Here is a 14,010-nt window from a genome sequence, read left to right on the forward strand (position 1 = left end):
CAACGTGAGCTACCACAGCTATGCTGATGACACACAGCTGTACTTATCAATAGCACCTGATGACCTCGATTCTCTTGATTCACTAACACAATGTCTTACTGGTATTTCTGAATGGATGAATAGTAACTTTCTCAAGCTAAATAAAGAGAAAACTGAAATCTTAGTGATTGGCAATAACGGATACAATGAGGCTATTAGAAATAAATTGGATACATTACGATTAAAAGTCAAGACGGAGGTAAAAAGTTTAGGGGTAACTTTTGACTGTAATCTAAATTTTAAATCGCATATTAATCAGATCACTAGGACAGCATTTTTTCACTTAAGAAACATAGCAAAAGTTAGACCTCTTATATCACTGAAAGATGCTGAGAAATTAGTTCCTCACAGGAATACCCAAAAAAGACATAAATCTTTTGCAACAAATGCAGAATGCAGCTGCTAGAATCCTAACTAGGAAAAGAAAATCCGAACACATTTCTCCAGTTTTAATGTCACTACATTGGTTACCTGTGTCATTCAGAATTGACTTTAAAATTCTGCTTATGGTTTATAAAGCCTTAAATAATCTCGCTCCATCTTATATATCAGAATGCCTGACACATTATATTCCAAATCGTAACCTCAGATCCTCAAATGAGTGTCTCCTTAGAATTCCAAGAGCAAAACTTAAAAGAAGTGGTGAGGCAGCCTTCTGCTGTTATGTACCTAAAACCTGGAATAGCCTGCCAATAGGAATTTGCCAGGCCAATACAGTGGAGCACTTCAAAAAAACTGCTGAAAACACATTATTTTAACATGGCCTTCTCATAACTTCATTTTAATTTAATCCTGATACTCTGTATATCTAACTCATTATAATAACTATTCATGGTGGCTCCAAAATCTGTACTAACCCTACTCTCTCTTTTGTTTCTTTTTCCGGTGTCCTTTTGGTGGTGGCTTGTGCCACCACCATCTACTCAAAGAACTGTAATGTTCCAACAGTGATGGATTAAAAGCCAGAAGTCTACATGACCATCATCAACAAGTCCATCTGTGAGAACCTTAAATACAAAGAGGACTGTTTTCATTTATGTTAGGTAGAATGCCCAGAGGGGACTGGGCGGTCTCGTGGCATGGAACCCCTGCAGATTTTATTTTCTTCTCCAGCCGTCTGGAGTCTTTTTTGTTTTTTCTGTCCTCCCTGGCCATCGGACCTTACTCTTTTTCTATGTTAACTAATGTTGTCTTATTTTAATTTGTTTTGTCTTTTATTTTTCTTCATTATGTAAAGCATTTTGAGCTACTTTTTTTGTATGAAAATGTGCTATATAAATAAATGTTGTTGTTGTTGTTCTTAAGTTTGCATATGCTGAATTTATGTCCAAGTGTCTGTTGATGGCGTTCTCATTTGCTAACTAGGATTCAGCCAGCTCTCTGGCACTTTTTGTACAGGCCTTGAATTTTACTTGTATATTGTCCCAGTTTAACGTATGTCCTGATAATTTAGTGTGCGTATAGATCATTGATCGTGAGTCCTTTTTTCTGACGGCCTTGCAGTGTTCCTGTATACGTGTTGCGATTCTTTTTGAAGTTTGTCCTATGTATACTGCTGAGCACGAACTGCATGGAATGCTGTACACTGCGTTTCATGTTTCTGCTCTCGGTTTATTGTTTTTAGCATTAAAGAGGATCGTGTGTGGATTGTTCGTGGGTTTGTGTGCTATTCTGATGCCTAACTTGGCCAGGATGCACGCTGCACCTTCAGACACCTTGTGGTGATAAGGGTGTGACTGCCTGGTGGGGTGGGGGTTCTGATTCAAGTCAATTGTTTGCTGAGTTTTTTGGCGTCTTATGTGTAGGCTTCGATTAATGAATGTTTTTGAGTACCGTTTGAAGTGAAAAGATGGAAGAGATAGCGTCTCTCATTCATTTTTGTTTCTTTTGTATTACAATGGGTGTGGACTCTTCTGAATAGAGTTTTAACTCAGCTCCATTTATGAGACACCAGGTGGTTGCTGGTGAAGTGTAATATCTTGTCTGCATGGCATTCTTTACGGTAAAAACTAGTGGTCAGGGTGGCGTCATTATTTCTTTCGATGTAGATGTACAGGAAGCTGATGTGTCGGTTAATATCTTTTTCCATCAATGGCCACAACGACTTAGCCACCTCAAACCCTGCCCCCACCCCCCTCCATGTAATTTTTTGCTATATATTGCCTTTGATTCTTGTAAGTCTAAGTAATATCCTATGATAAGAAACCCCTGGCAGGGATTGAAAGCTCAGGAATAAAAAACTACTTTTGATATGTGATTCATTTTCTCCCTTTGTGGATCTCCAGCTGCAAATATGTATACACATACATACAGTATCTAATTACCGTTTATGAATCTTGTCATCCTGGTTATCAGCACAGAAGGCTTTGACTTCAAAGTCAACAGCACAGTACTGAAAAATAAAACAAGGGAAGTTAAAACCACACCATCATGTTTTGTATCACTTATTTGTTTTTGCATGACTAAATAAAATCTTGGAGAAGAAGAATAGGATCAAAGGATCACCTTACCTTTCCCACATCTGTAGGAGATGGCTGCAGACCTACAGAGCTGGGCAGATTATCTGGAAGCTGAAATTCATGGACAAGGTCACATACTGTACATGAATAGGGGAATTTCAGTTTATGTAAGTATTAATCCAGACTTCTTTTTCAGTTTACTTAGATTGATAGAATTCAGAAACATTACGCTGAGTTAAAAATGGCGTCAATATTTCTAAACATTTAATTTTGGAAAGTGTACATCAGTGTGAGAATTGTATTTGAATAATGTGATGGACAGCACACATGAGCTGGCATCCCTGTCAGGTTGGGTACCAATTCCTGCCATGGCTGGGACTATAACAATGAATGGGCAAGACAAAACGCATAATGTTCCTTGCCCTTGTCAAAACGTTGACAAAAATGCCAATATGCAGGTGGGCATATGTTAGAATCCCGGCAGGGATGAACTACAAGATAGCAACCAAAGGTGATGTTACTTCTACAGACACTAGCAAGGTATGCTGGGAACTATAGTCCCAAGGGCTGCCGTGTCAAGGTTCATGGGTGCTGCAGGAATCTGTGATCCCTAATTTGTGAGACCTGAAAGTGCTTCCAATAGGCTATGCTGCACCACTCCCTAGTAGATTAAACTAGGATTTGATTGAAAGCATGGGTCAATCTCTGTTCCATTATGCATTGCAACTAGTGTACAGTAGAGCTTTGGAACACAAACATCTCCAGACTCAGAAAATGCAGAACATGAACATGTTGTGTGATTATTTTTTTGCCTCGAACAAAAACTCAGAAGTGAATATCCTGCTAAAACTTGTACAGATCAAGATGCAACCGTGAGGAGCAGTGACAAAGCCAAACAGACCTAAATACGTTATATAGGCCTGCTGAAGCTATGTTTTCTGTGAACATGTTATTTTTCTGCTTTTTTTGTTTTTTTTTTCCTCCGAAGTTATCAGTGAGAGTAGTAAAGCAAAGAGGAAGCTTGTATATGTTACAATTGAACTAAAAGAGGAAATAATAACGAAATATGAAAGTGGTTGATGTGTGTCGACGTTGGGGAAGAGTAACCTCTCCATCCCTCCTTCTCTCCTACCACTTCCAGTATGACATCAGCTTGCATCATCACAGGTAAAGTGCAGTTAAAGTATGTAAATGGTCATTTCTATTTATTTTATGTTTTTGATTTTAATGCGTGTACTACTGTATTGATTTCAATGGCTTTATTTAAACAATTTTTATCATAGGTAGGTAGGTAGAGAAGGCTAAATAGGTTTGCGTAAATGTAGGCTGTGCTCAATACACAACTCAATGCAGTTAAATTGCCATTTCGATTTATTTCATGGGTTTACCTCTTCTGTGCATGGATTTCAATGGTTTTAAAATTATTGTTATCTTTAGTTATGTACATATATAGGTATAAATAAGCAATCATTTGGGGGTCTGGAATGGATCAACCCTATTTACATTATTTCTTATGGGGAAATTCGATTTGAAACTCAACCCAATGATAACTTGACCAGCCTTCTAGTTTGTGTTTCGAGGTACTACTGTATAAGGAAGCAACCCCTAAACAGGGTATCAATTAACAACCATACAGCAATTGTAACAGAACATTCTCAAACCTGCCAAAACTGATACAGTCCCAATCTTTGCACTATTGGGTGCAAGAAAGAAAGCAGTCCTAGATGGGATGCCAAAATCATTCATGGCCTACTCACACACACCCTAAAGCATTTAAATTGGACCAGTTTAGAATTGCCAGTTATTCTTATATTCCTTTTTTACGGATTTGGGAGAAAAGCCATATAATGTTCCCAATGGGAAATATTTTAGAACAAAACAGGTTGCTCCGCTGTAAAATATGTGCAAAATTTAGAGGAGATACTATAGGTTCAACAGTGTGGAATGGCAATACAGACAAACAAATATTTAGCTTTATATATGTAAGAAGATTGAAATCAGTCTTTGAAGCCATCTTTATAAGGCAAACTTGATATCAAGGGCCTCTTGAGCATTGAAACTTTCCAGTGTTTGCCATTTTTCAAGCATTTGCAAAGAAGTGATTTGTAGGAGAAAATAGTATTTTCTTTTACACATCTTTGGGTTGAGAGATGATTATCGTGCCTGCAGAATGTCTATGAATTTAGACTTTTTTAATCCTGGAGATCACAGTATTGAAGTGGAAGTGGCATCAGAATCACGAGCACAGACATTGGGTTCACCCTGTTCTGCAGCAAAGGGAGCCAAGAGGACAATTCTGAACTGTACAAACTTGGACAGCATCCTGGAAAATTCTAGATTTACACACGGGTGTCGATAAGCAAACAAGAACAGTGATATTTGATAGTGTCTTTGTGATATTCACAGAATCATAAACCACCATAAACTTTAGAGGTGTACATTCAATTCTGCATGTGTTGAGGGGTACATTTAATCTGTTCAGTTTAGGGTTATAGAGAGTCAGTGATTATCGCAGCAGCAAGGCCTCAATCACAGAGCTAATCGTTAAAGAGTGTGCTGTGTGCAATACAGTAAAAGAAATCTATAAAGAAAGTGTTCTCTTTTGGTTTTAATTGTTATTTAATATAGGTATTTTAAAACAGTGTGATTTGGTTGGTATAGCAGCCAATATTCATACCCAGGGGCTCAGGGTGGGTCTGGAAAAAGGAGATGGATGTTATTTACTTCACAGCACATCAATGACTAAACATACTGCATTTTCTTAAATAAGAAGTATTACTGACATATTTCTAATTTTGTGTGAAAACAGGTAGTCATCCACAGTAAAGCACACTCACTACTGCAGGTTCATCGGGAAATGCACAAGTAGAAAATGCGGTACAACTTTGCCTACATGTTAAAACATCTGTATTAAACTTGATCAATTTCAACATGATTAAAACTAAATGTGTACTTCTAACTTTTGTTCAGTTATTGTCACTTGATTGGAAAGTACATGTGTAACTTAATCAGCTCTTCAATAGCTGTCACCGAAGTAAGTATGTGCACGATACCAGGATTATTTTTTTTTCTAGGTTTGATAAGCTGCTTCACTCCTGGTTCATCCAGGAAAAAGCTGTGACTTCCTATAAAAATGCTCTGTTTTTTTCTACCACTGATTTCAATGGAACAAGCGTTTCACTGGAAAAGCTCGAAAACTGCTATATGTAGGAGTTTTCTAACCCCTTGCTGCTGAAACGCTTAGGTGTGAATAGTGTCATTGGAAATAACTATACAAGTTGTGTGGAGTGTTCTGGCCTAGCACCAAAATACTAGAAAAACACTTAGGTATAACTAGGCTATAAAAGAAAATGACACTTCAGCCAATTCTTCAGACTTTCTTCCAGGTTTAGACTCTTTGGTCTTTTAAGCAGCATGATGTTTTGTCAGTTTAACTGGTATACATTATTCCAGAAAGACAAAAAAACAAAAAAATCCAGATTACTACTACTTTGTGCCACCCAAAAATATGCAGTATATATACTTATACTGTATATTAGAACTGCAAAGTGCTGACTATTATCATGGTATGGAAAAGCAAGAAGGAGTAAGACCTGGTTGATTACAGTGCTTGAAAACACAGTACCATGTAGATTGGCTGAGCTACTCTTCTATGTTTTGCTCATGCCGTTTCTCCTACCTGAAGCCTGCAGTTAATAAAAGGTACGCTACTTCTTTAGTGCTACTCAACTCAAAACACAAATGGTGTAATGGACATACCTCAAAGAAGAAAGGATAGGCGTTGTCTCCCAGTTTACGCAGGAGACGTTCTTGCATCTTGGTGTGGGCCCTGCGGTCCTGCAATGGAGGGTAGAGCTGACGGGTGCTCACATAGATATCACGCCGGAATGCCAGCCCAAGGACATCCATATCATCACGACCATATCGGAAAATGCAGGATAGCATTACATAGACTGTAGACAATAAAACGGAACTTGCTTTGTACTAATAGAATAGAACAGGTGGGTGGGTGAATAGAAAAGGTAACAATTCTACAAATGAATAACTTGGAAAGAGCAGTAAGTTGGCAGATGTGGTCTTTGAATATATTCCAGTAAACCCTTTCTTTTTTACCAACCTTCCACTTCATTTTAATATTCCACTCACCACTGGGAAAAAAATGTGTGGTCAGCTAAGATGGACAATGATTAAATGCAATGGACCTAAACTTAAAAAATTCTTTCACCCAGCCTCATGCATACTGAGGCATGGGACAAAATTTACTAGGATGAGGGGGACTACTCCAGATCTGCTTTTAACTTTATATATTATTCAAGTAAAATTATAAATTATGTAAATAATGTAAATTGTTATTTTATTGTAGAGCACTTTGAGCTACATCACATGTAAGAAATGTCCAATGTTATTATTATTATTATCATTAACCCTACAGATCACTCATTTTGAATTGATACTTGCAGAGGTAACAAACCCCAGAGACTCATCCTACTTGTTAAAAAGTTGTGGTGAGAAAGTCTTTTGCCATCAAAAAGGGTCATCAGAATGAAGATTTGAACAGAAGCAACATTTAATTCCCACCTTTCTTTCCTTTCAGGAGCTCTGGATCCACCAGAACTACACCATCTGTAAATGAGAAGCAATAAACTGTCAGGGAAGACGGGCGTTACATTTATTTCATAATGCAATAAATTTGTACTTTTATAAGGTGCCCTCTGGAGGATATGGCAGATCGAACAATCTAAAAAGAGGTAACTACCAAAAATCTAAACATTGTTAAGGGCTTGGAAGGGATGGTTGTGATCTTAGTCTTTTACCACCTGTTTATGCCAAGCCAAAACCACACAGAAGGAAAAGCACATAAAGGATCAGGAAATGGATGAGGAAAAAATGTTTTTCTGGAATGTACATGTTCCAAACAAAGTAGGAAACAAAACCAGAATGTAAACTTAATTGAAATCAAAGAGGAGCAAGCTAGAGTCTAAAAATATATAGTCTTTTTGTTCCTTATAAAAAACTTGCTTTTCACAATTGGTCTCTGCGGGGGCCATGACTTGGGTGTGGGACAGCATTGAAATCTGGTAAACATTTAGAGCCACAATAATACATTGCATTTGGGTTAAAGATAGTAGAAAACTGTTCATGTGTTAGCTTCTTTCCCAGTTAACACAGAAGGACTAAAGCTTTTCTCCCAGCTAAAAGACATGTGATCAAGCTGATTGTAATTTAACCCAATGTGGCACCTGAACAAATGTTTGACTCTACTCTATGCGGATATGTGGGAAGAGCAAAATGTGAGGATTCACTCCCAGCTCTCATGACACTTAACCATCAATAGTGTTGACAGGTAAACTTTGATCAAGTATTTTTCCTTACGAATTCTGCTCTGAAAATTTTCTATTCAGCCAGTTTAGACCAGCTTATTTTTGCACTGCCTCATGATGTTTTTCAAGGCCAATGAGACATCACAGTGCTGTAGCAGCCAAAGTTGTATGAGGATGACACTACCCAATCTGTGCAAAACTTCCACACGTGTACCTTTCACCTCACATTTTATAGTGCTGCCCGATCTGCTTCATGCATGTGCGAGTAATTTACAGTGTCTACTAGCAGAGATGATTTCGCCACCTGGTCTGTAATCTAGCTGGATTTGCACCCCGCATGCATTTAAAAAAAACAAAAAAAAAAAAAAAAATTTTATTTGAGGGGTACATTAGCTGCCCATAGGTAGAATATTATGAAAATAATTAATTGTTCCATAAAGATTCATTGTTGTGTCTTAACTTTTTGATTAAGCATCGTATGTGCTTCACTATGTAGCACAGTTTGGGTAGTGATACCGATTCTTTACCTCACCGGTTCTGTTGGTGTGTGTTTGTCGCAGTGATAGGAGCTCAGGAAATGCAAAGAGAGATATAAAGAACTCACAGTTCAGATTGCATTATTAGTCCAGAATGGTTGGTAGTCACTTCCCTAGGCATCAGGCATATGTAAAAGACCACTGAACCATTTTTACTCTACATAAAACTAGTTGTTTTTTTTCTTTCCTCGTTGACTTCAATGCATTTTTTACAGTTTGCTGAAATTTCAGAACTTTTCGCATTTTCAACAAACTCAGCGAGTTCAGTGGGGTTCATTCATCACTATAAAACCAAGCTCATCGCAAGACAAGCACTGTATTTATGTAAGGCTGAAGATGAAACATGAGGCTGTTTAAATGCTTGTAATAACATATTTCATCTTGAGTAATTCAGAAAGTCAAGTTTGCCTATTAGAAATCACAAAAATCCAGCAGAACATACAACCAATGCCATTAAAATTTTGACATCAAGTCAAGTTAAATTTGTTGCAATGTGTGCATAGTACAATGAAATTCATACTTGCATATCTACTCAGAACAGACATCAAAAATTTGGAGGGAAAGAAAAAATACTTTATAACCCCCTCTCATTTTAAACAATTAAAAAGGTAACAAAGCCCATCTACTTTTAACTTATAAAATCATAAAACAGCCTAAATAGACAAAGGTTGCTCATAAAAATGGAGTTGAATGTTTTACTCAATTGTTTTTTTTTTCTTTTACTTACCCACAGGATCCACATAATCAACATGATCTACAAAATCTCTCTTGCCCATATAGACCCCCACCTGTTGAGATAAATAAGTGGCAAAGATTAGAAAAGATCAAAATGCAATGTATAAACTGCACCTCTCAAACCCACATGGGCGTACATACTAAGATCGTATCGCACTAACTGACAGAAGTGCCAAACCAATAAAGCACAGCTGTAAATGAAATTCATTTTAAGTCCAGTGGCACTGGAGTGTCCTTCAGTCTACCCCTCTGTCCCCATTCGGAAATTCTTCTGCTATTAAGAGCCTTCTGTTTACAGTATAATGCCTTCCATTGTGAAAGCTGTCCAACGTTCGGTCTGGCCTGCTAATTAGAGACTGTGGTGTATCTTTAAACTTTTAAAAAGCAAGTTGTTGTTCATACAGTTTGTTTTCTGTGATGCTCCAAAGTTGCTCATTTTAGCTTATAGTGCTTTAATTGTGTATGTGTATTTTTGAGAGTTTTTTTGGATGTCAGGTGCAATAAGTGGGGTGCCAAATACTGCCAACTTACAACATTACAAAAACAAAGGTTTATTTATTAACTCACTTTGAACTGAAAATCATCAAGACACATGGCTAGTCCCCTACCATCTTAAAGTTAACAACATCTGCAGAGCTGTTTGACTGACACACACACACACACACACCCTCAATTCATTGTCAATAAAGGGGATATCCCTGTGACACCCTGTGTAGTGGGAATTGGGAGACACCAGCCTAAACTCTAGGTGTCTAGTATGTGGGACTGTGCGTGACCAGGATGATGGTGTAAGACAGGGAGATACGGACACAAAAAGGTTGGGTATTTACAAAATAAAGTGAGATTTTATTTATAGGTGCACTTAAAGATAAAAACCAAAATAACATCCTACAGAAAATATATATCGATACACAGTCCATTACCACAAAGGACATACAAAACAGTTAGAAAAGAGCACCCAAAAATGATGACTATTTAAAGTATTTACAGTGCTGACTGAAAGTCCCAAATGAAAAAGAAAAATGTACAAAAATTAATGAAGCCCATATATACACAAAAAACAAAAATAAAGTGGTCTTCCTCCACTGTAGTCCAAGTCAAGAAGCGGCTCCTCTAAACAGTGTATAATACAGAGTTTACCAAAAGAAGAAAATACAGAATAAAATAAAAGTGTATATACAAAAATAAACACTGCACTGCTAACCACAACCCAATAAATACCTCCACCAAAGCTAATCCAGAGATATTTACATAAGAAGAAAAAATATTTACAAAAATCATTGCATAAGCGGTAGTGCTTGGTAAATTCAAGACTGTGTTCTACCAAGTACTTCTTTCTCAGCAAGACCTAGCCAGGAGACCACCCTCTACAGGCCATAAATTCTCTTTTGTATTCGGCGCCCCCACACCGACCAATTAAGCTACTAAACGTCATCCCTCTACGGACATGTGATGACGTGGATGCGTCTACGAAGAGTGGAGTCTCCGGCACAGCAAAATTCCTATAAGGGTCATTCCGACCGGACAACGGTGGAGCTTTCTTTCCATTCCTACACTAGACCTGGTGCAACGCTCCCCAGAAGCCGCTCATATCGTCAGCAAAGACGTCCCACTGCACTTTGTAAATGGACAAAAAGGCAAGCTTTTATTCCTTTATACTTTTTGTCCTCCCCATTAACGCTGCAGAGGACACTACACTAAATGTATTTAATGGCTGGTAATGCTAGTGAGGCACATTACCACAATCCCACACAAACATGATAAAATCAACAATTAAGGATCCCAAAGCATCACCACCATTGTAGCAAGGCTACAAGGCATGTATAGGGGAGAAGAGGGGCCAAGGACCCAATATTTACATTGTCCACTTGCCTCTCGGGTGGTGAAGTGTAGTAATTGCATCCCATATCGAGCGATTGTTACGCCATTTTCCCCGTACCCGTGAGTTTTCTATTTATCCAAAAAATAAAGAAATGATACTGCACACAAACATCCAACATCTGTAGACAAAATTCATCATCCTGCATTACCGTACATTTAATGAAAAGTTACATAAAATTTTCTTCCCTCAATTACAGTAAAATAGAACCGATATGATGTTCATTTTAAAAACATTATTATTCTCCTTTTAATTTCTGCATATTTGAATTAAATGACAAAAGTATACTTATTTTCTTTTTTTGTATTTAAAAAAATATATAATTTGATATTTTTTGACACTATACTAAAATGTGAAAACATACTGTTGAAATGAATAGTTAAAAGCATCTCCATTTTGTAAATAAGCCTTTTATTTGCTAAATGAGATTTACTTTCTAAAAGTTTCCATGTCTGGCTAATAAGATTAAATTAAGACGGATATAGTGAATCTAATCTCAGAATACAGTTGTAATCGGCTAACCACCAGTTAAAACATCCAATGAGCAGATCGTTAAACTTTTTAAGTTTGTTACAGTATATTTATGAAGAGTTGTAGGTCATGTAGAAGTTATAAAGTTGGACAATGGACCACAGAATTTCAGGTTCAATCCATGTGTTCATCTCACCCCACAACTCCAAGCGAATCACATGACATATTAATGGATACTGATGTTGTAAGTCCCCTTAGTGAATAAAGAGCAATATCATCCACCGAATTGCAGGCCTGCTCAATCCAGTTCAGAATTATAGGAGACCAGAGCCTATCTCACATATTAAACGTGTGTCTAACTGGTGACTTGAAAATTGTCCCCTGTGAACAAGAGTCAATAAATAGGACTGAAGTCCCAAGTTTAAATGAGAGTTATTCATGTTCTTTAAGAAAAGAGAGAGAATGTCCAGCTGGACCAAGTTTGGGACTGCAGAGCCATAAACAAGTTGATGTACAAGACAAGGAGGCAATCTTTAAATTCATGTGTTCTTAAGCAATGACACATATTATCAATTGTTTTTTCATAATTAAGCAGTTTGCTTAGTTATTTATTACTTTCACACAGGATAAGTCCCTGCAGCTTTGTAATGCGTTTTATTTTTACCATCTAATTACATACTTTGAAGTTCTGTGAAGTTCACAAGATCTCCTTCACCCAACCAGGGTTGGTCCCTTGCACTTAGTGCTACTGAGACAGCAATAATATTATAGACCCGGGCTCTTTAAATCAGCATTGCCCACTACCAAAAACTATTCATTGAATAACTAGTGGATAGCTTATGTCATAACACATCTGTGAGTCTAGTGCAAATTTTAACATTTCTCTAACACACCATGAAAATCAATTTTGTCCATAAACTGTTTAAAACTTATCTCTAGCAGGGTGGATCTAAAGGACGACAAATTGGAAACCCTAAATGCGTGTGCACTTTTATTAGTTATCCATTCCAGGCAAAGCCGCTCTGTATGAAAATCCCTTGGAAGGATGTTTTGAAACTTTCTGAGCAATTCTTCAAATTAAGGGAATTAATTACTGTATGTACCAATGGATCAGCCGAATGTTTCTAAATAGCCGTCACAAATTCAACTTGCTTTCGTTTTTTCCCAGCCCACATATTCTAAAATAAGGTCAGATGAAGCTGAAGCCTGTCCTGGCAACACTGGGTTCAAGACACTTAAGGGTACGGATATAGATCTCAAGAAGCTTCAGCTAGAGGGTCCTGTAACATCATTCACTAGAGGTGAGAAGCAGCGAGTGCTAACACAGAGCTATTGTGAAAATGTGCCATTCCAGTGGGTCCCAAGAACTAAAACATTTAGGAATAAATGACTGATAAGGTGTATTTTGTGAACACCACAACAGCAACCTGTATGTTCTTCTCATTTCATTCTCCAAAGCTGAAATTCCTGTTACATTGAGTTTATCCTACAAAATCAATTAACGGATACTGTAACTTTATAGTAATAATATAATTGAATAAATCCAGCTAAAAGCAACAGTTTGAATCTATTTGTTATATTTATACACACTGGGTAGTCAGTATGTGGCACTTCAAAAAGCATTCACCAACTGTCCACACGGGATTCATTTAGCGTAAGGTTGCTGGGGGCCTGAGCCTTTTCTGGCAACAAGGGAACATGGTGATGCAAACCTGGATGATACCCCAGTCCAATGCGAGAAGCAGACACAATACACACATCAACTCATTGTGGATGAGTCTAAACAATGAGAAGAAAGGTGCATAGCAAACAGGGTCCCTATAGCAACTGAATCCTGTGTAAAGCTCTGTAAGGCCCCGGAAATATATCACAGTGCTTAATGACTGTGCCAGACCCTTTATAAACATCGCCACCATTTTCAACTCAAATACTTAACAAAATTACGTAAATTAGAAGAGTGAAAAAAAACTTTAACTTGGTCACAATATTGTGGAGCCTAAAATAAAAATAATAAATAAATCTGACTGCTGGCAAAACTAGACCGGCATGGATGATGATGCTGAAGATATATCTGCAAGCAAAAATTCCAATACTATGGGTAGGGGGTCCCATCTAAATGTAAAACAAAACCTGACATTGGCCCTCCAGTAAAAGTGTACAAGACCCCAAAATCTGAAAAAAAGATGTCTCCTTCACGTACACAGCTATAGGTTAATCCTCTTTCAAACGTTTCCAGTCCCCCCACCGCAGAATACAATTCTTGTTTTTGTACTTACCGACTTGTCCCTGGAGACCTTCTTAAAAACAATATGCTTTTTTGTGCTCATTGTGGACACCGGGATACAGTCACTGTACTTCTCAATTTACCTGTTGTAGAGAAGCAATAAGAGGGTTATTTATTTTATTGTTTGTCCCAGCACTACAGTTTTGAACCTGAATGCCATACACATTTTCAGTGCCAATACCAGCTGTATAGTCAACCCAATAACTACAAGTTCAGCAGAAGTCAGAATATGACACAGCCCTTCATCCAAAACCTGGCCTTGCACCTTCTTACTGTAGCTTGGTAA

The 14,010-nt window shown here is 37.6% G+C and overlaps 1 protein-coding gene across 1 annotated transcript in view; it reads right to left on the reverse strand.

The window, feature by feature from the left end:
- The window catches only part of saga (S-antigen; retina and pineal gland (arrestin) a), a 29,615-nt gene extending 15,848 nt beyond the window's left edge, over positions 1 to 13,767 (reverse strand). Inside the window, exons 1-6 of the mRNA XM_039741514.1 lie at positions 13,717 to 13,767; positions 9,083 to 9,143; positions 7,077 to 7,121; positions 6,258 to 6,451; positions 2,550 to 2,609; positions 2,364 to 2,431 (exon numbers count right to left, since the gene is read on the reverse strand). Of these exons, the coding sequence (XP_039597448.1) occupies positions 2,364 to 2,431; positions 2,550 to 2,609; positions 6,258 to 6,451; positions 7,077 to 7,121; positions 9,083 to 9,143; positions 13,717 to 13,767 (479 nt within the window). The remainder of the gene's footprint in view (positions 1 to 2,363; positions 2,432 to 2,549; positions 2,610 to 6,257; positions 6,452 to 7,076; positions 7,122 to 9,082; positions 9,144 to 13,716) is intronic.
- Between the last annotated feature and the right edge of the window lie 243 nt (positions 13,768 to 14,010).

The sequence above is a fragment of the Polypterus senegalus genome, chromosome 1, assembly GCF_016835505.1.
Source record: "Polypterus senegalus isolate Bchr_013 chromosome 1, ASM1683550v1, whole genome shotgun sequence".
NCBI classification, from domain to species: Eukaryota; Metazoa; Chordata; class Cladistia; order Polypteriformes; family Polypteridae; genus Polypterus; species Polypterus senegalus.